The sequence below is a fragment of the Mesoplodon bidens genome, assembly GCF_964165515.1.
Source record: "Mesoplodon bidens genome assembly, chromosome: 3".
Taxonomy (NCBI): Eukaryota; Metazoa; Chordata; class Mammalia; order Artiodactyla; family Ziphiidae; genus Mesoplodon; species Mesoplodon bidens.
This window is the reverse complement of record NC_138178.1, coordinates 63,723,580-63,745,996: the sequence shown is the minus strand read 5'-3', so window position 1 is coordinate 63,745,996 and position 22,417 is coordinate 63,723,580. Positions and strand designations below refer to the sequence as shown.

General features: G+C 48.7%; 1 protein-coding gene across 3 annotated transcripts; it reads right to left on the bottom strand.

Moving 5' to 3' along the window:
• Positions 1–1,197: 1,197 nt before the first annotated feature.
• Positions 1,198–20,456, bottom strand: SCAMP5 (secretory carrier membrane protein 5). 3 transcript variants are annotated; one of them, XM_081227467.1, is made up of 9 exons: positions 20,338–20,456; positions 12,309–12,426; positions 9,748–9,867; positions 9,100–9,154; positions 8,207–8,335; positions 5,855–6,011; positions 4,676–4,777; positions 4,127–4,244; positions 1,198–3,861 (listed from the first exon to the last, which is right to left on the bottom strand). In XM_081227467.1, the coding sequence occupies exons 4-9, from the start codon at positions 9,104–9,106 to the stop codon at positions 3,667–3,669; spliced, it is 708 nt and encodes a 235-aa protein (XP_081083593.1). In that variant the 5' UTR covers positions 9,107–9,154; positions 9,748–9,867; positions 12,309–12,426; positions 20,338–20,456; the 3' UTR covers positions 1,198–3,666. The 3 variants fall into 3 exon arrangements, with proteins under 3 accessions (XP_081083593.1, XP_081083592.1, XP_081083594.1); XM_081227466.1 differs by having other exon boundaries at positions 12,309–12,417; XM_081227468.1 differs by having other exon boundaries at positions 9,814–9,867; positions 12,309–12,417.
• Between the last annotated feature and the right edge of the window lie 1,961 nt (positions 20,457–22,417).

The window sequence follows — 22,417 nt, the reverse complement described above, 5'->3', positions numbered from 1 at the left end:
CGCGATACCTCGATCGCCCCTCCCGCAGATTCTGACTGGCACGCCGGCAGCCTCCGCGACTGCGCAGACCTCTGGGAGTTGCAGTCCACTTCTCAGCCTTCTGGGAACTGTAGTCCATTTCGGGGAGTCCTGTCGGGAACACCAGCTCCCAAGTTCTTGGTATTTCCTGTGCTCATCTGGGCCTGGCCCAGATTGTCTGACCTACTTACCACCGCCCCAGCCCCAGCCCCAGCCCCATCCCACACTGCTCATCACTGCAGCACTTAATACTTAACATTTACTGAGCCTCTTGTATGGTTTTTTTTTTTTTTTTTTTTTTTTTTTTTGCGTTACGGGGGCCTCTCACTGTTGGGGCCTCTCCCGTTGCGGAGCACAGGCTCCAGACGCGCAGGCTCAGCGGCCATGGCTCACGGGCCCAGCCGCTCCGCGGCATGTGGGATCTTCCCAGACCGGGGCACGAACCCGCGTCCCCTGCACTGGCAGGCGGACTCTCAACCACTGCGCCACCAGGGAAGCCCCTTGTATGTCTTAAGTGCACAGGATACAGAGCTAAATCAGACTCTTCCCTGCTCTTGAGACAAAGAGGGACACAAAAAATTACAGAATAAGGTCCATGAGGAAGGAGAGGGTCCTAAGTAACAATCAGAGGCAGAGAAGCCCTCTCAGAGAAGGAGTCACTCAAGGTGAATCTTGAAGGATGACCAGGAGCTTAAATAAAAAGTGCCAGAACGGCCCTCCAAGTGGAGGACACAGCATTGGCAAAGGGAAAGCAGCAGAGGAAAGCACGTTGGATACACCTCCCTGCCTTCTTCATTCTCCAGCATCCACAGGCCCCTGGGTCCTCAATCAGCTGCCAGTCTCCTTCAATGAGGGCTGAGGGGGGGCCCTCTGTGCTCTACCCCTGCCCCTGCCTACAGGGACCATCTGAACCAAACCACCCCTCACCCACTGATCCAGCCTTCTACTTCTTCCTCAGGGAACTCAGAACTCCTCCTCCTAACAGGCAGAAGACCTCTGTGGCAATTTCGAGGCTGCCTCAGAGAAAGAACCACACAGAGGTGTGTGACTTTTGGCCTCTGGGAATGACAGGCCACAGATCCACTCAAACCACCCTACCCCCATTGCCTACAGCCCACGGTGAGGCTCCACACAGGCCCACATGAAGACACATGACACAGCAGGACACAGAGGGCCAAATGTTCCCCTTTATTATGGTTCATTCAGTTACCACTGACAGACACATTGGCTCAGGCAGGTCAACTGCCAGTTGGAGAATGGTCTGTGTCTCCCAGAAACAAGGAGGGGCAGGGGGCACCAGCAGAATGCAAAAGCAGGTGACTGGCTGGCCAAAGACCTGAGGATTTCCAGACTGACCTGGGCCTTCTTCCACCCAACCCTCAAGCCAGACCATCCAGCAGAGATGAATCTGTGCCCAGCCCCCACTTCTCATACTGGCTCCCTCCCCAGGAAAGTGCATAGTTGCCTGGAGATGCAGCATCCCAGGGCCTGGACAAGCTGGGCCACACACAGGTAGCAGGTCTTCCTAAGGGCAGAGCCAGGGCATGGCCATACAGGTCTAAGCCAGGAAAGAGAAAGGGCGGGTAGGACAGGAAATCGACTGGAGGTGGCATCCAACAGGTCAAGGATGCTGGGCTGGCAACTGGACCACAGGCCTCCTGGAGTTACCACAGAGACAAAGAGGAAAGGGAGCCAGAGGTCTGGGAGGGGAGAAAGGAAACGGGAGGAAGAACCTAGACCTAGGGTCTCTTTTCAGATACTAGGGGCTGTGACAACTGCTTTCTGCAGAGAAAGTGGTAGAGGAGAGAGCCAATCACATTCTGGCCCAAGCCTAAGGGACCATTAGGAAGATAACTTCCCAGAGGCCCTAGCTCCCCTTATAGGAAAATGAAGTACCTGGAGCTCAAAGCTCAGGATGGCACCTGGAAATCCAGGTGTTAGGTTCTAAGCTGGAGCCACCCAGAGTGGCCAGGCGGGGTTTGGTTTTTTCAAGACAAATAGCCCAGGTGGGAGGTGGGGGCAGTGAGTGAGAAATGGGCAGCTGCTCCTTGGGTGAGAACCCACTCCCCTCCAGGCCTCCGAGAGAGCCAGGGCCTCTACCAACAACATTCTCACAATGCCTGGGACAGAACAGGCCTGCAGTCACTGGCCTGGAAAGGAAAGGGGTTGCTGACAGGGTGAGGAAGGGCCAAGAATCAAGTCTAGTAGGCAGAGGGAAGCAAGTAATCTTGATTTGAAAAAAAACAAGAGCCAGAGAATCTCCCCTCCCACCCCACCTAAACTGAAATCACATTCCAGCCATTGTGCTTCCACATAGGATTGGGCCTGTGCTTCTTCCTGGGCCTTGAGTTCAAGTGCCCAGAACTGCCCCATGACCAAGAGTGAGCTGGGGTGGGGGCGATGCATGATCCCCTCTCACCGGGCCCTGCCTGCCTTCTCCTCTGATCTTCCCTCCAGAACCAGCCCTCTGAGCCTATCCCTTCTATCAGACCCAAACAGAACAGCTATTGCTCCCAGGAATCCAGTGGTCATTCAGAGACACCTAGCACCTGCCCAGTGGGCTTGGGCCAAACAAACGACACCCAGGGACCAGTAGCTATTTACATACCCTCTGCTCCAGCTGCACCTTTACACCTGAAAATTGCCTGGACACTACCTAGCTCTTCAGGGAAGGTAGTGGAATCTGCCCTTATGGATGGCAGATGCAACCTAGAACACAGTAGGGGTAGGGTAGGAGAAATCAGGCCACAGCCGGGACATAAGCAGACGGGGCTCAACGGGGCTCTGGGAAGAGAAGGAGGGGAAGGCAAAGCAGGGAAGAGAGGAGCCTGCCTTGCATTTCCATCCCCTGGGATTCAGGTACCCAGGTGGGCTCCACACCTCCGGCTGTGGGCCCTCCCACATCAGGGCTAAGGCTCAGCTCCCCTGTCTGTTTCCTGGATCTGGGAAGGGGCTCAGTCTCAGGAGCAGATACAACTGGGACACTCAACCTTGGAGAAGACAAAGAAAAGCCACATAGAGAAGAGAGAGACCCTGGGCAGGAGAAGGGACCACAGGAATCTGACAGCAGGAAGAGAGGAGGGGAGGAGGAGGTTGGGGGTGGTGGCGGGGAGAGACCTGGATCAGAAGGAGCAGAAGATCCTCTGCAGGTCTCCACTCTCCCCACTACCATCCCCATGAGTTCTAAATACTGCTGCTTCCCAATAAGACCAAAAGTGAAACAGTTTCAGCTCATAACCCTTGGGAGGGGGCCAGGCTCTTCTGCTATGCCTCCCCCTGCCCCATGAAGGGTCCCTGGGCCAAGGTCAGAGGGGGCAGCCTGGTGGAGGGTGGGGGGCTGGCTTAGTTCTAAACGTACATCTAGCACCACAACAACAGAGACCTTCACTGCACACTATTCACAAGGGGACACAGACACAGCTATCACCGCACGGGACAGCTCCACGTGAATCCAAGGGTGTGGGGGAGAAGATAAACATATATATACATATATATATATATATATATATATATATATGTATATCTGATTCTTTGTACAAAGTGGAGGAGGAGAAAAAGAGAAGGGGGAACCCTGCTTGGTCACCACAACGTGTGGCTTGAGCCCCCGTTCCACCGGCCCCCAGCCAGCTTCTGGTAGGCTTGGCTCGTTCACATCTCATTGGAGTATGTGTAGTTGGGGGTGGCAGAATACTGAGTCTGCGGCTGATTCATGGCACCCTGCGCCGCCCCCATGGCTGCATTCTGGGCCGCCTGCTGCACGTGCGGGTTCTTCCATGCCCCCGTGGTCCACTCCTCCTGAGCTTTGCTGAAACTCCCCCCGCTGCCCCGATAGAATTTATGAACCTGTAGAATGAGGAGCACAAGGAAGGGTTAATCAAAGGGAAGAGGCAGCCCATCCAGAAAAGACATGGGAGCCAGAGAAAAGTCACCGTAAAAGCCAGTCCTCCCTCCCACCCATGCCCTGTGCACTGGGAGCAAAGTCCACCAAGCCATTCCAGAGTGAGTCCCTTGGAAGACCCCTGGGTCCTCTTGTAACTTGGGAGAAGGGTTGTTACAGATCACAGTCCCTCCCCAACACCACCCTCTAACCCTTGAGGTGACCACATACCATGCTGAGGGCAATGAAGGAAAAGACAGCCATGACCGTGAACATGACCGTGGGAATGAGCATCACCACCGCTGAGCCAACGTTTGTTCCGAAGAAGGAAATGGTAGCGATCCAGCCGCTGCAGAAATAGGCCAGCTGTGGGGCTGCCTTGCCTGGTGAGGGGTACCCAGGAGCCTCCCCACTAGAGTAAGGGACCATCTCATTGTCACAGGGAGAGACGATATCATTGGATGCAAAGGGCCTGTGTCAGTGGTTCAGAAAGAACCCTTGGCTCAGGAAACAAGCTCCTCAGACATAAGGCTTCCTTCCCTCAGTTTAATCTCATGATGTTTGATACTCCTCAGCACTCCTAAAAACCATTGCAAGGTTCTCATTCCCCTCTGATGCTATGGCTCTGTTTACTATAAACTATCCTGAATCCTTTCACACTTCCAATAACTCATGGTGTTCCCACAGGCTAGGCAGCTTAGCCCACAGAAGTAAGCAAAGGACACACCCCAGGTGCCACCTTGCTAGCCCTGGGTCAGTCCCAGACACACCGTCTCTTACCAGACACCCCAGCCTGGGATGCCCACAGCCTGGATGATGCTGATGACCAGCTGGGCCATGAAGGTGAAGAAGAATGCCATGAAGCTGAAGGAGCTGTCAGTCCTGCAACAGAGGAGATGGTTTCCATCACCTGGGTAGAGAGCCAGGGCTTCCCTGCCTTCAAGACTTCTAAGTCCTTCCAAGTTTAAGTGGGTACACAATAGAGAGAAGACATTTAAAGGCCTTAGTTAAGAGGCCAAAATAGGACAGCGTTTACCCATGGATCTTTGCAAGTTTCCATGTGTTAGGCCTGTGTGTACAACATTATATAGGGAGAGATCTCCTTATGAATGCACCACTCACTGGTACATGGATGGTTGGCCCCATTGGCACAGAAATAGATGGGTCCACTGTGGCAGGAATAAACAAACCCATTGTCAAAGGGTTGGACAGCCCTACTGGCACCAAGACATCTAGGTACATGGATGGATGGTCCCATAAGATAGAAAGTGTCATTGGCACAAGAACGGACACACTACTGGCACCAAGATTATAGCCTAATTGGCACATACATGGATGGGTCCAATAGGCAAAGATATTTGAGATCACACTGGCACTGAGAGGGACACTCCATTGGCACAAAGATTGAAAATCCCACTTGACACAAGGCAGACACCCATTGGGACTAAGACAGCTAGCCCTACTGATACATGGGTGGGTAATCCCTTTGGCACAGAGTTGGATGCCCTCATTAGCACATAGTGTCAGTGGCACATGGATGGCTTGTTCCATTGGCACGTAGATAGATGGTCCACTTGGCGCCAAATCAGCTAGCCCCACGGGTACAAGGATGGACAGCTCCATCAAGAGAGGTGGCCCCATTGGCAAAACTTATCATGCAGCTAGCTGCCTGGGGAAGGGTAAACAAGAACAGGCCTGGTTTCTATGTTGCCCCCACCCAAGGGAAGAGTGAGGAAGGAAGGAACTAAGAGAAAGGTTCTAACTTCCAGCCCTCTCACCCCAGCCTAGAGCTCTCAGGAAGCCTAAATCCTACCTGGCAGTTTGAGCTGAGGGTAAACAAAGGGAAAGTGAGTTTGCAGGATGGCAAAAAAAAAAAAAATTAAAAATATGTAGAGAAGAGACAGTGGAGATGGGCAAAGAGACAGGGTTAGGAGCTGGGGTTCAGCACCCATCACTTACTTGAAGGCCTTGTAAATGGGCCGAAACCAGCAGACGTAGGAGCAGGGTGTGAAGAGGATGAGCCAGAGAAAGGCGAGGCCAAAGTTGGTAGCTCCCCCGCCTCCGATCAGCCACGCGAGACAGCCCACCAGGTTCACGGTCAGCGTTACGCTATTCACTGCAGACCCAGGAGCACATGCACACACAGAGACAGACACCAGACACACACACAGACACCAAGGCCCATGAAGAAATATATGAGCACCCAGACACACACACATCCCCCACAACTCAACACAGACCCACAATCAAACACAGGCAAACAGCACAAGCACAGAAAGATGAAGACACATACAAACACACATGCAAACCGCATTTGTACAGATTCACACCCACAAGTCACATCAGTGAATACACACACACAGGTACACAAGACACACATATACATACACACACACACACAGGGAGTACAGACTGTGAGAAAGAAAACTGGGAGCTCAGACCAACCCCTTCCCACACCCGTTCCTGGGGACCTGAGAAATCCAGAGAACAGAGTCTCCAGATCAGGAACTCAGAGCCTCAGCCCAGCAAGCCCTGTTGAAGGGCCCCAAAGCCTCAGCCTGGGAGAAATGCTCTTCTCCTTATAAGAATTTCTCCTTATAAGAATGGCCTCAGCCCCTGGCCATCCCCGACCCATAGCAATCACCAAGCCCAAGGCACAGGAAACCCATCTTCCATCTTCTCTTGCAAGGTAGGGCATGAAAAGGGGAAAGTAAAAGGTAACATCTCTTTAAGCCATTGTACCATCCGCTGCACACTTAAATAGGGCAGGCAGCAGTGGCTGGGATCTGTCTTTCTTTAATCCATTTCTTAGACAACTATTATGCCACCTCCTCCAAGAAGCCTTCTTTCACTACTGCAGCCTTATTCATCTCCCATCCCTCTGACCTGAACATTTGGGCACTCTCATGCTTCCCCAAGTACAAATCCCAGCCCATCAACCAAACTAGAAGCTCCCCGAGAGTGACACCCAGGATCCCCCCACTCTGTGCCCACATGACCTAGCTGACCCTCGGAATCACTGCATCCTTGAGTCACAGCCAGCAGGGACCTCAAGTCTCCTCATCTGATGGTGTCACTCACACACACCCAGGTCATCTGACATAAGGGTGCTCCTTTCCTCGAACATCAGACTGAGTCCATTTAAGGCCCCACAAAGACTTATTGAATAAATAAAGGAAGGCACACTTAATCTTGGCCTCAGACAGCCAGGTATCTATGGTCTTGGCTTCTGAATAGAACCCTGAAGCACCTCAAGGGTTATATACACTTCCTTGGGAACACAGCATCTGGCGGGCACCTAGTGAGGACTTAGAAAGATATTTATAGCTCTTAAATCCAGCTCCTGGATGAGATCCTCTCAGGGGCAGAGTCCCCAGAGCCCAGGGCCAGTGCTCCGCAAGTCGGGCCTGACAACGCTGTCACCTGTGAAGGTACACCCTTCTCAGGGCCCCTCACATTGAGGGTAAGCATTTCTTTCTGTGAGTTTCAGCTGTATTTCCTCCATCCCTGTTTATTGCCCCCAGATTTCCTGGAACCTTGGTGTTCTCACTGATTTTATTTGCTCTTTACATAGAACAGACATTAAACTGCTTTTATATTGGTTTACATCTCTCTTCCCAGTCCCACCTCTCTCCAGCTCACTTGATCTAGTGCCCTGGCCGTAATTATTCTACTGCCACAGACCATGAGAAATTGGGGCTTTTAAACTCTCAACCTCAAAATCTTAGAACATTAAAACTCTAGACGCAACACAGAGCTACGTGGAACCACAGCGATCACTGAGACAATACCCTCTTTCCTATAAATGAGGAACCTGCCACTTGGGAAGTGGAGTGACAAGCCCAGCCTCCTCCCATATCTCCTAAATCCCAGCTGAATGTTCTTTTTGAGCAATTTTCCAGAGAAAGCAAGAAAAATGAGGCTTTGAGGGGAGGATTCCTCTCCAAATCCAGAATCCTGAGGCAGTCATCAGAGGTTCCCTGGAAAACTACTCCAGTGAAAAGGAAAAGGAGAGGAAGAAATGAGGAATTACACCGCAGACAGAGACCCCCACCCAGCTGCTCTGTGATTGGGAGATGGGGAGAGGCCTAGATGGGAGGCTGAGGGAAACTGAGGCCTAGCTGGGGAGTCGGCCCAGGAGAGGAGCCTGCAGGAGTCAGGGAGGGAAAGGCTTACTGGCCCACACAGATGCTGCAAGTGAGGCTGAAGGACACCGGGCCTGTGGGGACCCCGTCCCAATGCCCAGCACCCGCCAGCCTTCCCCCTCCCCCATTCCCCAGCTATGGCCCACCCCCATCCCACAGCACTCACGCATCCAGAGGTAGTAGAGGCGCTTGGTCATGCTGAGATGCTGAGGAGGGATATCCGCCTCAAAGTCTTGGTAGAAACATGGCTTGAGCGGGATGAATTTGGGCAATGGTGGGAAGTTGTTCACTTTCTCTGTGGGCGAGGCACATCATATGGTATCACCCTGAACGTTCCCCTCCCTGATGATCCAATATGATCACTCTTTCCCTGGCCTGGGCTGCCCTCTTGGCCCCTGTGGGCACAGGCCACTTTGCTATCCCCACCCAGCTATCCCCACTGCCTCAAGTCTCCCAAAGTAGCCCTGAGGCAGTGTCACTGTCTCTCAGAAGAATAAAAACAATAAACACTGTCCATCAGGGGTGCAGCACCCTCTTCAGTGGGGGACCAGTTCCAGGTAGAGGAAGCAGCATGATGAGTCTGGGTACGTGGGTTCTAGCCTCCACTCCAACACTCATGCTCTTGGGTGAGTCACTACCCCTCTCCAGACCTCAGTTTATCCAGTGGGGTGGGGGTCAAACTAGATAGTCCCTACAGGTCCCTCCAGCTCTGAGCCTTTGGAAACCAGACAACTCAGAAACCAGAGGGAAAAGGTCTCAGAGTATTAGAGAGTAATGGTGACAGAGAGGATGGAGACTGAGCCACCCATGCCACTTATCAGTCAGACAGACAGTAGGACCAGAGCATCAGGATGCGCTACCCCCAGTCCCCATGGTCAGAGGTCTGACAGAGGGCTAGACAGTGAGGGTCTTGGATAAATAGGCCTCCATGGGGAACCAGGGGAAATCCAGGGGCAAGAGGACAGAAAGAACCTGACCTTCAAAAACTAGGGGGCGTATAGGGACCCCTACCCTAAGTTTACTGTTACATCCTACGCAAGTGGCCCACCCTCTCCTTACCTGACATGATGGCACCAGCCAGCCCAGCGGCCTGTCCACTTCTCTTTGTCCTGAACTGGAAGGAAAAAGAGCCAGAGAAGGTTGAGGATCATGGCTCACCCAACCTAGTCCTTCTCTTAGTCCCAGCCAGGCTGGAAACTCCCTGGAGCAGGATTCATCTCACATTTTCATGGTGGAGTGAACCGGAGGCAGCTCCCACCTCACAGAGCAGCAACGAAGACCCAATGCAGCCAAAAATAAATAAATAAATAGATAGATAGATAGATAAATAAATAAATAAAATCTGTCAAAAAAAAAATACTGACATGGAAAGAACTCCACAATTATAAGTAGTTGAAAAAATGCAAGACATAGAATAGTTTATGCTACCTTTCATATTGAAAAAAAGAAAAAAAAGGAGGAGAGAGGAGAATAAAAACATTTTTTGCTTTTATCCCCAGAATCCTACTTCTAGTTATTTACCCACAAGAAACAACAAATACATGTTATTCAACATGACACTATTTTGCAACAGCAAAATGTTGGAAACAACCTAAATGCAACTGTTTGAATAAACTATGGTACATCAGTCAATGGAGTAATATATAGATGTAAAAAAGAATGAAGATGATCTCTATGAACTGCTATGGAATGATTTCCAGGACATACTGTTAAGTAGAAAAAGCAAGGAATTCCCTGGTGGTCCAGTGGTTAGGACTTGGCACTTTCACTCACGGGGCTGGGTTTGATCCTTGGTCCGGGAACTAAGAACCCACAAGCCTTGAAATGCTGCCCAAAACAGAAACAAACAAAAAAGAAATTGGAGAGAACCATTAAAATTGAAATAAACAAAAACAAACGAAGCTATCTATACTGTGAATTGATAACACAATCACACAGGAAAAAGAATTAGCCAAGTGACTTCATCTCAGCACTCTGTGTTCTCTTAGAGGGATACATCTCAAGATCAAAAACAACTGGAAAGAAATCTGAAATCTTAGCAGGTTTACTGTTACTGTTGGTACTAGTGTGATGATTCTGAAACTCTGTCATGTGAACTGTAGCAGACAGCATATGAGAGAATGTGTCATGTTGTTGGAACCTGGGTTCTCAGTGTTAGGTATGGAGACAGAATATGGAATATAGGAAGGTAAGACAGAGTCCTGTGATGTTGGATTTGAATTGGAGGCATCAATATGAACTCATGACTTTAAAAATATGTGGCTGGTCCCAAGCCAGGACAAGGAAATACAACATTAGCCTAAAACATCTTGTGGTGCCAGAAGCAAGAAGGAATTCAACTAATTGGTGTCAAGAGGACACCAGTTTGAAGGAGCGACCACCAGCCATATTTGGGAGAATTAAGAGCATGAAAAATAATGACAGTAATGTAACATTATTAAAAAATAATCCATGAGTCCAAAGTGACACTCTTATTTTTAAAAAGAAGAGGGAGGAAGGAAGAAAGAAAGCTATTCTTTTCAGAAGAATGCTAGCACTAAGTGTAGGAGTGACAGAATTAGAAAATCTCTTAATTTTGCAGTCATGAATGTAATAGCTGATTCAGACAAGGATCCTCAGTGGCCGCTAAATCTTTCACTGGATGAAAGGTTGTTGGGGAATTCCCTGGTGGTCTAGTGCAGCGGTCCCTGACCTTTCTGGCACCAGGGACTAGTGTCGCGGAAGACAATTTTTCCATGCACGGTGCAGGGGTAGGGGGGTGGGGGTGGTTCAGGCGGTAATGCAAGCGATGGGGAGCGGCAGATGAAGCTTTGCTCTCTCACTGTGCGGCCCGGGTCCTAACAGGCCTCAGGCTGCAGACTGATGGGGGAGGGGGGTTGGGGACCCCTGGTCTAGTGGATAAGACTCTGCACTCCCAGTGCAGGGGACCCAGGTTCGATCTCTGGTCAGGGAACTAGATCCCACGTGCATGCCACAACTAAGAGTTCACATGTCACAACTAAAGAGCCCAAGTGCTGCAACTAAAGATCCTGTGTGCCGCAACTAAGACCTGGTGCAGCCAAATAAATAAATAAAATATTTTAAAAAAAAATAAAAGCTACATGGCAACAAAAACTGATGTGTAAACCTTGATTGAACCCTGGTTCAAGAGGGAAACACTGGGATATCAGAGGAAACTTGAATATAGACTCTAGATAATATTATTATGTCTATGTTACATTTCTGGGGTGTGATAATGTTATTGAGGTTATGTAGGAAAATGTCCTTTTTCTTAGGAAATATGTGCTCAAGTGCTTAGGGATAAAGTACCGTGATATCTGAAACTTGCTTCAAATAGTTCAGAAAAATAAGAAATAATGAATGGATAGATATAGACAGAATCAAAGCAAATGTGGCAAATGCTAACAATTGGTGAATCTGAGTGAAGTTATATGAGTGTCCCTTGCATTCTTTCAACTTTAGTTTAAAGTTTTCAAAATAAAAAGCTGGAGAAAAAATGAGTAATGTCAGTAATGGATCATAACACACTGAAAAGAATGCATAAGTGAACTATAATACACAAAAGAAAGGGAGGAGGGAAAGAAAAGTTCTAATATAGAAAGAATGACATAATTTTTTAAATCATTATTTTGCAACCCCTAAGCAGAACTGATACAGGTAAGGATTATCAATGGCTGCTTAAACCACTGGGTGGAAGGTGGTTAGGGAAGAGGGGAGTCACACAGTCTGAGTGTCACCCCCAGATTATTTATTCATCACAAGAGAGAAAAGGTACTTCTATAATGAGAGGATCTGGCAGACCAAGTGACCAAACTTAGCATTTCTGATAATGGGACAAAAGGACATTATGTGCCTCATGATGTGATACACACAGAAGGACATAACATCATCAATGCAGTATTACTGCCAAAATCTTTAATCTAAAAATAATTATTAAGAAAAAGAATCTGACGAATCCAGACTGTGGGAAATTCTCCAAGATAAACGTTAATGTAGTGAAAGATAAAAATTGGTAAAGGGACTCATCTAAATTAAAGGAGACTAAAGAGACATGCAACCAACTTCAATGACTGGTCCTGGATTTTTAAATCACAGCTATAAAGGACATTTTTAGGACAAGTAGAGAAATTTGAATATAGACTGAACAGTAGATATCATTGTTCAATGTTAAATTTCTTAGGTGTTGTGGTTACACAGGAGAATATCTTTGTTCTTAGGAGATAACATGCTGACATATTTAGAAATACAGTGTCTTGTCTGCTACTTACTTTCAAATGGTTCTGCAAAAAAATCAGATAGGGAATTCCCTGGTGGTCCAGTGGTTAGGACTCGGCGCTTTCACTGCTGTGGGCCCGGGTTCAATCCCTGGTCAGGGAGCTAAGATCCCTCAAGCCACGAGGCACGGCCAAAAAAAAAAAAAAAAAAAAAAAAAATCAGAGATGTTGATAGACAAAGCAAATGTCACGAAATGTTAACAGCTGGTGAATCTAGGTGAAGTACCCTAGTACAGGTGTTCATTGCACTGTTCTTTAAACTTTTTGTAGCTTTGAAATTTTTCAAAATAAAAAGTTGGGGAAATAGACATACAGATGGCCAACGTGTATCAATACATGAAAAGATGCTCAACATCACTAATCATCAGGGAAATGCAAATCAAAACCACAATGAGATATCACCTCACACGTGTTAGAATGGCTGTTATAAGAAGGATGAGATACCAAAGGTTGGTGAATGAAATCTTGCCATTTGTGACATGAATGGACCTTGAGAGCATTATGCTAAGTGAAATAAGTCAGACAAGGAAAGCTAAATACTGTATGATCTCACTTATTTGTGGAATCTATAACAAAATAAAGTTTTAAAAAGCAAACAAACAAAAAACCAAGCTCATCCATAGAGAACAGATTGGTGGTTTCCAGAGGCAGGGGCTGAGGGGTGGGTGAAATGGGTGAAGGGGGTCAAAAGGTACAAACTTCCAGTTCTAAGTAAATAAATCACAGGGATATAAGGTACAGCATGGTGACTACAGTTAATAACACTGTACTGCATATGTGAAAGTTGCTAAGACAGTAAATCTTAAAAGTTCTCATCACAAGGAAAAGAAATTCTGTAACTATGTGTGGCAGTGGATGTTAACTAGTTTTATTGTGGTGATCATTTCACAATATATACAAATATTATGTTGTATAAATATCATTATGTTGTACACTTGAAAATAATGTATGGCAATTATACTTCATAAAAATAAATAAAGGGACCTGGTGGCGCACTGGATAAGATTTGGCGCTCCCAATGCAGGGGGCCCGGGTTCAATCCCTGGTCGGGGAACTAGATCCCACATGCATGTTGCAACTAAGAGTTTGCATGCCACAACTAAGAAGCCTGGAGCTACAACTAAGGAGCCCGCCTGCAGCAACTAAGGAGCCCATGTGCTGCAACTAAGGAGCTGGCGAGCCACAGCTAAGACCTGGCACTACCAAATAAATAAATAAATATTTTTAAAAAATAATAAAATAGGGCTTCCCTGGTGGCGCAGTGGTTGAGAGTCCGCCTGCCGATGCAGGGGACACGGGTTCGTGCCCCGGTCCAGGAAGATCCCACGTGCCGCGGAGCGGCTGGGCCGGTGAGCTATGGCCGCTGAGCCTGCGCGTCCGGAGCCTGTGCTCCGCAACGGGAGAGGCCACAACAGTGAGAGGCCCGCGTAACGCACAAAAAAAAAAAAAAAAAAAAAAAAAATAATAAAATAAAAATTTAAAAATAAATAAATAAATATTTTTAAGTCAGGAGGGGGATATATACAGTTGCATTTGGTAATATATGCACAAAGAATCTCTAGTAGGACATCAAGAAAAAAATAGTTGTGGTTCCTGGGGGCCAGAGGAACTGAATACATGCGGAGTAGGGGAGTAGGAGGGAGGAAATTTTTACTATGTATCTTTATACCATCAAATCCAAGACACCATCAATTTTAAGATAGATCATTATCTTATTGAACAAAAGAAAGAAAAAAATGCCACCAACTTATTATAATGATAAGATGCCAAACTCTTAAAGACACAGACATTAAAATGTTTTCGGAAATATCAAAATGTTCATCTTAGAATTGATGAAATTTAGGACATCTTTTTGAATTATGAATCAGGTAAATGTATTACCTGTTTAAAAAAAAAAAAGAAAAGTCAGGCAGAAGAGGATGAGCTGGCAAAGAATGAGTAGGAGCAGCTGATGAGGCAGGAGGAAAACCAGGAGAGTGTGAAGTCTCCAAAGCCAGGAGTAGAGAGTGGACAAATATGACAGATGCCACTGAGAGGTCCAGCATGGAAAGGGCTGGACTGAAAAATGTTCAGTACGCTCAACAACAGCAAGTCACCTGTGACCCCAGCAAGGACTACTTTGGTGGCGGTGGTAGCTGGGAGTTGGGGGGAGGGGTGGAAGGGGGTAGTAGCAGCCAAATTAAATAGTTGAACACGTAAGCTGAGAGCAGGTGTGGACAGCACGTTGAAGAAGCCTGCCTTGGAAGAGAACAGAGACAGGGTACTACCTGGGTGGGCTATGGGGTCCAGGGAAGACTATGTCTGAGGGTTGTTTGTTTAGGATGTTAATAAGCTAGAGGTGTGAAAGATCCAGGGAAGAGGTGCAATTACAATAGAGACAGAGGTTAATTAATGGAGCAAAGCCCTGAAAGGGGGAGAAGCATGAGGTCCAGTGCAAAGAGGTGGGACAAGCCTCAATCCTAACAGGTGGGAAGGAGAACATGACACAAGCAGATGGGGGAGGTTTGAGGCCTTGGAAAGGACAGTGCATGTCCCACATATCTGCTTCAATTTTCTCTGTAATAGGGGAGACACGTTTGAGTTGAAAGTGAGGTGGCAAGAGTAGAGGATGCAGCTAAATCAAGGGGCAATTACACCACAGCCTGAGAGGTGCTCCAGGAGAGCAAGTACACAAAGCTGTGGGAACACAGAGGACCTCCCTGGTCCATCCTGGAAAAGCCAGGGAGGGCTTTATAGAGGAAGCGATATCAGAGCTTAATCCTGGAGGATGAATAAGAGTTTGCCAGGAAAGGAAAGAACCAGGAAAGCACATGCAAAGGGAAGGTCAGGAGAGTAACAGCATGGTGAATTCAAGGAACAGAAAGAAGTAGAGCACACACTGATAAAGTCCAAAGTGGAAGGAAGGAAGAAAAGGCAACAATAGGGTTGAAAGGTGGGAGGGGCCAGTCATCCTGGCCTTGAAGGCCATGAGCAGGATTTGAGCTTTATCCTGAGACTTGCGAGCCACTGAAGATTTCTATTCTTCTTCTTCTCCTTTTAAAAAATATAACCTCAAAGTTTCTTTTTTAATAAAATGAAATTATGTTGCTTTTTAGTAACATGTATAAAAATATCTGCAAGTTAAAAAAAAATCAAAGTGCATAAAGTAGAAAATACAAGTTCTTCCAAAATCCACCTTCTCAGTGGTCACCGCTTTAACAGTCTGACCTTTAGGTTTTTGGTTTTTATGTATACATAAGCATATATGACAAAAATGAGATCATTTTATACACGCTCTTTTATAACCTGTTTTTTTCCACTCAATATCTCATGAAAATGTTTAATGTCAATGAATACAGGTTATCTCAACCTTTTTTTTTTTTTTTTAAATATTTATTTATTTATTTGGCTGTGCCAGGCCTTAGTTGCGGTACGCGGGATCTTCGTTGCGGCGTGAGAGAACTTTTAGTTGCGGCATGTGGGATCTAGTTCCCTGACCAGGATCGAACCCGGTCCCCCTGCATTGGGAGCATGGACTCCCAACCACTGGACCACCAGGGAAGTCCCTCAACCTTTTTAATGACTGGTCAACCAGGTCAACAACATCCGTGGCCACAGAGTGGTCAGGTGTGACATGGGCTGATTTGGTAATTAGGAGGTCACAGCTTCAGGAAGTGGTGGGGTAGAGGTCAGCTGCCCAGAAATGAGGGAACATGAGGAGAGGAAGAGGAACGAGTCTAGCAGACTAATCTTTAAAAAAACTCAGCTGAGGGACACCCCTGGTGGTCCAGTGGTTAAGACTGTGCCTTCCAGTGCAGGGGGTGTGGGTCTGATCCCTCGTCAGGGAGCTAAGATCCCACATGCCTCGCAGCCAAAAAACCAAAACTTAAAAAAACAGAAGCAATATTGTAACAAATTAAATAAAGACCTAAAAAAATTTTTTTTAATCAAAAAACTCAGCTGAGACTTTAATATAACATAGAGGATATTAGTGTCAACAAAGAAACACCATACACTAAAGGATTAATAGTAGCGATCTCTTGATAGTGACATTACAAGTTATTTGCTGTCTTTCTTTTATCTTTATTTTCTAAAATTTCTGCAACAGTCATATATCACTTTTCTAGTGAGACAAAGCCAAAGGTTTAAAACAGCAGCTAGAGGAAGACATACAGTTAGAAAGGTTTTTCCAGATAGGAGACTGGGAGGAAGGTATTATTAAGGAAAACAGTGGAGAGGCTGAAGATACAGTAGAGGGGGAAAGAGCTGACAGACACTGGTATCTCAGGAGATAGGTAGGGCCAGAACCCATAGCACAGAGCGGGCATGTTAGATTAGGAGCCCTCCTTCTACTAGGATTCAAGAAGTAGAGAAACATAAGTGTGGTTCCAACTCCCACATACAACCCCCCCCCCAACTAACCCTCTCCATGAGTAAAGGGCTTTGGGATAATAGTCCAAGTTTGGAATACTCCTCCCATGGAATAGAATGGAGAGCTGATGGGAAGAGGAACGGGGTTTCTAGAAGTGATGGAGGGACAGCTGAGGCTGGAGACCCTCCACGGAAGCAGAACCAGACTGCCCTGGTATGTGATGACCACCAGAAGCTTTCCACATTCTGAGTGTAGAATCCAGAATTGGGGGGTCTGCTGCTGGGGTGGGACACACAGGCAAAGTGGCATGGTCATTGAAGGTATGAGCCAGAGAATGGTTAAAATCCTGGACCATGGAGTCCAGGAACGACACAGAAGGTGTCATGCTCATGAGATAGAGAAAATGGAGGTGTCAGAGAACTTGAGGTCTCCTTGAGGTCCCAAAGTAGGTAAAGCAGAAATTGGACTGTGGTCAGAGAATGATACTGGAGTTTAAGATTTTGGAGGTGGCCACATGCCAGTGATGACCAGACTCAGGTGTAGCTGGTAGAAAGGGTGGCCAAAGGAGCCATTGCCCTCCATGAGACAATGGGATGTGGAAAGGGAGACTGTGGTCCAGCACTGATGTCCTCCAGGGAAACAAAGAAGAGAGGCAGGGGGAGAGTGGGCAATAACTAGATTGTAGGAGTCTCAAGGAAGGAGGCTCTAACCCTGGCTCCTACCTGACCCCCGTCTGGTCCCAGGCTGTCTCCCAAAGGTGTGCCCATGGTTACAGAAAAGTCAGTGTAGCAAAGTATGGATGGTGGGAAAGCCAGCACTCAGGGCCAGAGCACAGAGCAAGGCTGCCTTGTTTGTACATGGTTAGCCCAGAGAGAATTTAGGCTTGGGAGGGCTACAGGAGGCTGAGGTCACAAGAATGGAAGGTTCCAGGCTCTTCTGCTCTTATAGCAGGGCTTAGCCTTTATACTTGTGTTGGGGGAGAGGGGAGCAGCAATGACTGGCCTCTGCAAACCAAAGTTCTTAAACTGCAAAATGGGATAAGTAGCAATTTATTCCTCAACTGAGAGTTTTCATAACGCTGGGAGGCATTGGGGGTGCTACATATCCCCCCAAAGATGTAGGCCTAAGGAAGCACCTCCTTAGTTATCAATAAGAGAGCAAATACTAACTGAATTTTGTTCAAAAAAACAGACTATAATTTATTCCATTTCTAACTGTGAAGTTGGGAGGACAGAAGTTCCCACAGTAAAGAGAGTGAGGCCCGTGGCAGAGAGGAGTCAAGTCTGGCCTCAGATCAGGACAGGGACCTGGGGTTAGTTCCAGGACTCCCTACTCACCAGCCCTCCCTCCTCCCCAGCACGAGCCCCCATCCTTGGCATAGAAATGGTCATTTTCTTGCTGTCTGCCCAGAGCCTATCTGCTAAGATGGAAGTTTCCCCCTCTTGCTCTACCTCTGGTCCCCTTATCCCACACCCAATCCCATATCTCCAGCCCTGATGTCCCCAAACTATGAATATTCCTCATTGCTATCACTGTCCTATGATGACTCTTCAGTAGCCCCTACTGATCCTGTGCTTGGCAATCAAGACCTTGTGTCAATCAGCTACAAACCTCCGACCCACCACCTTTTGCTTCTCTACCACAGGCTGACCTGCTTCCCACACAACCCAGCTTCATGCAGAACATATCAAGCCATCCTGTCTGCTTCCAGTGACCCTAAACCAGAGCCCTATCAGCGCCTCTGAGTCCTTCTATTTTTCTCACATCCCACCTCTTCTGGGAAGCCCTTCCAGACATCCCTGCTGTGCCTCCCACTGCTTACATTCTGAACCAGTTATTGGGCACCAAGTGCTCACTCATTCTCATCCAATCTCTTCCTCGTTCCATCATGGATGGGGCTTCCAGGAGGGACCCAGCACAGGGCAGGGCACAGAGAACGGTCAATCATGTTCTTGCTTAAGCCTGCTCCCGGGATAGGAGTGGAGCAACTGATGCCCTCCCCAAATCAGGCTAAGCCCACAGCTTCTGTGAACCCTGCTATACCACACTTCCTCCAGGAGACCTTCAGAGACTCCGGGCTGTCAGCAAGGAAGGAAGTGCAGCCTGTAGAGGAACTGCTGTGGGGAGGGGGCAGGGACAGGGAGAGGAAGGCAGAGGGAGGGGGGAGAAAAGGAAAAGGAAGAGGTAGAAGAACTGAGAAGGACGCTCTAAACTAGAACAAGCAGCTTCCTCAAGGGAGGTCGGTACTTAGTCCTATTATTTCATCCCTAGAGAAAGGTGCTGGCAAAGAGATACCCAGAGAGAGGAATCAATTTGTTCAGAGGTGGCCAGCCAGCCCACCAGAGAAAGGGTTAAAGAAACAGCAACAGAGCCCAAGGCCCCTAACCAGAGATCCCCTCCCAGGACCCTGCTAACTCTCCATGGGTTTGCTAGACATAAGAAGACCCTCTTTCTGTGGCCCATGACCAGTCAGTCCTCTCAGCAACTCAGGCTCATCAAACCCAGATCAAATATCAACTAGCACGATCTGTGCAGCCCCAGACAAAATCTCTCTGCCAGTCATGCCCCTGCAAGAACCATTTCCCTCTCTCAGAGGCCTGCCCCTTGGAGGCCGAACAGTTAGGGCACAGTCTGCAAAATTCTCCAGACTTCTCCACCCCATGCGCACAGTCACGTGGCTGGACTCACAGGCCAGGCTCCCCAACAGCTATGCTTAATTCCCACCTCTATGCCTTTGCCCAGACTATTCCCCAAAAATGCCCTCTGTTACCTCTCCTCTCATCCCAATCTCACTGCCTCCAAGAAGCCTCTTATTTACTGCCTCTTGCCCCCCTTTCTCCTTGTGCTCCTAGTGTCCACGGGAAAGTCTGCCCGGCCCCCCCTCAACTCCTTATCCTGGCATTGCCGGTTTGAACTGCCTGAGATAGTGAATTCTCAGTTCAAGACTATACTTGGTTTTCCCAACCTTTGGCTCAGGAGCTCCCAGAGGCAGGGGCAGAGACGGGTTCCCAAACATCTCACCCCAATCCTCGTGACTGACTCCTGTCAGCGTTGGAATGAGCTTCATCTGGCGCCCCCAACACACCACCCCAAAGTCCTGGCGGCCCACAGGCTTAAGCCAATGCACCCATCCCATGAAACACTGAGGCGGTTCAGACGAGCTGTCCAAAGGTCCGCCGCTTCGCTTAGGCGGGGTCTGGGAGGTGGGGAGTACAACCTGCATCCACCTGCAGGCGCCTCTTGTGAGGAGGGACCCAAAGGAGGCCACAGTCACCCCGCCTCCAGACGCCCCCATCCCAGGCCGCGTGCGCCATCCCCAGGAGGAGGAGGAGGCCTGTTTCCAGGGAACGCCAGGTGGGGCTGAGGGGGTATGGAGGGCCCAAGGCCCAGGCTCCAGAATCCAGGGGTCTGACGTCATCCAAGACTGGGTTCCTTCTGTGGGAGCCGGGAATGGGGATGGCGGGGGTTGGGGGGTCTGGGGAACCCGAGATTCTCTTCCCCCGCCCCAACAGGGAAGGTCACCTCGACTCTGCGCCTCTCCAGCTCGATCTGCCCCCGGCATCCAAAGGTGAAGCGTAAGGTGTACAAAGCTGGAGATGGGGTGACCCCCTCTCGCCCTGCACCCAACTTCCCTACAAAGCCCTTTTCTGGCCCTTTAGGCCCGGGACTCACCCGCTGCTGTCGCTCGGCTGCGGAAAGGCCGCCGCGCTGCGCTGCTATGCACCCAACGATGCGGCGCGGAGCCGGCCGCGAACGGCTCCGGGTCTGGGGACGGGGTGCGCGAGCGTGCGCGCGCCTCGGGGCCAGTTCCTCGCGCGCCCGCGCCGGCCTGCCTGCAGCAGCCGCTCTCGCGAGATTCCCGAGCTTCCTCTAGGGCCGCTCCTCCTGAACTCGCGAGAAGGAAGGCCTGGCCATCCCCTCACCTTACAGGAGCTGTCCGAGGTGCTGAGTTCCAGGGACAAGGCCAGATCAGGTGGTCGGCAGGCACGGGGACAAGAGCAAAGCGAGAACGTCGAGGAAGAGACCCAGAAATGGGAGTCTGGTACCAACAATCAGAGCCTCAGCTTCCAAATCAGTAAACTGGGGAAAATAACCTCCCATGCCAGTCCCAGGAGCCACTGGGACGTACCAGAAAGTAAGAATGAGAGGGAGCTTTGTGAGCAGGAGTGTGATGACTGGTGAAAGCCCTTCAGATCCACAGACCCAAAGTGACAGAGAGGGGTTGGAGGATGGTAGATCAGAGATGAAACATAAAGAGACAAAAACAAGACATAGACAAGGACACACAAATCCAAAAAAGATAGACATAGAAAGACAAGAAAGGAGAGCCATGAACATAGAGACATAGAAACACGAAGAGACAGAGACATGGAGAGATCAAGATTTGGAGAGGGGAAAAAAAAGACAAAGAAAGATAGAGGGGAGAGAGCATGAGGAAGTGAGAGATAAGAAATAGGGACTGACAAACTACCCAGAGGGATAGAAAGGGAGAGGTCTGGAAAGAAAAACAAAAAAAGAAAGAGAGAGAGAGAGGAAGAGAGAGAGAGAGGAAGGGAGAGAGAAAGAAAGAACCTGTGTTGTGCAGAGATGAACACTGAAAGTGAGTAGAAATCAGGCTAACTGTTTAAAAACCCAGAACCAATGAGGGTTGAGAGAGACCCACTTGGAGAGATGGGGCTGGGAGTGAAAGACAGACTGGCTTTTATTGTGAGTGATGTTTACATTGTAAACTTCCTGTGGGATGTCTACAACCAGGGCCACCCTCTGTCCTGCCAGCCAATGGCTCCTGCCCTCCACAGTGCCCTCCGCCCACACCATCCTGGGCCTGGAAGGGGGCCTCAGTGGGTGGGAGACACTGAGGGGATTCTTTGCCCAGAATAAGGGTCCATTGTCTGGTCTCAGCCTGCTGGGAGTGGGGCCTCACTCCCACAGCTGGGATAGAATGGGGGCCAGAGTGAAGAAAGGCAGACAAGAATTAGTGCAGGAGAGGCAAGGAAAGGGAGGGAGCCTCAGGGGCTATGGAGTGTTGTGCAGGAAGCATAATCTATGCCAATCAGAACAGAAGAGTCATGGACTACAGGGCAGGACAAAGAGGTTCTGCTTTTGATCCTGTCCCTGGTTCACTTGCATAATAACTGCCCTCTATCCTGCTATAAGACAAGCTTTAGCTGACTTACAGAGTTGTGAGAGGACCCAATGAAATGAACATGACCCTGAGGAGGTTATCAAACATGGCTCCTGCAGGAGAGATGTTGGGAGTCCATGTGGGCCTCAGGAAAGATATAGGGTTCACATCAGCCTCCAGGAGAGGGGTCTGAGGTCCATGTTGAAATCTACAGTGGAGATGTCTGGGATCCACAAGGAATTTACAAGAGATATCTTGTGGTCCGTGTGGGTCCTACAGGAGAAATATTTGGGTTCCCATCTGAAATCCACAGATGACTTTTCCCGAATCAAGAGAATTAGAAGGGCCTCCTATTTAGCTAACAACTGAGGCAGGAAAAGTGCTCAGGTCCAAAGTCAGAAGCCCATCTTTGTCCCAGGGGATTGTACGTTCAGAATCTGGGTAAATAGAAGGAAACAATGCTTCAGGATTTACAGCCATTTAAACAAACTTTTACTCAACAAGCATTTGTTGATTAACTATGAGAAACAGCATAGTGCAATCATTAAGAATATGGACCTAGAGGGGCTTCCCTGGTGGCACAGTGGTTAAGAATCTGCCTGCCAATGCAGGAGACACGGGTTCAAG

Coding starts and splice junctions, on each gene's coding strand:
- SCAMP5 (XM_081227467.1), bottom strand. Junction 6,012..8,206: donor CCTCTACTACCTCTGGATGC/GTGAGTGCTGTG, acceptor CTGGGTCTGCAG/TGAATAGCGTAACGCTGACC. Junction 4,778..5,854: donor CCCATTTACAAGGCCTTCAA/GTAAGTGATGGG, acceptor CCTCTGTTGCAG/GACTGACAGCTCCTTCAGCT.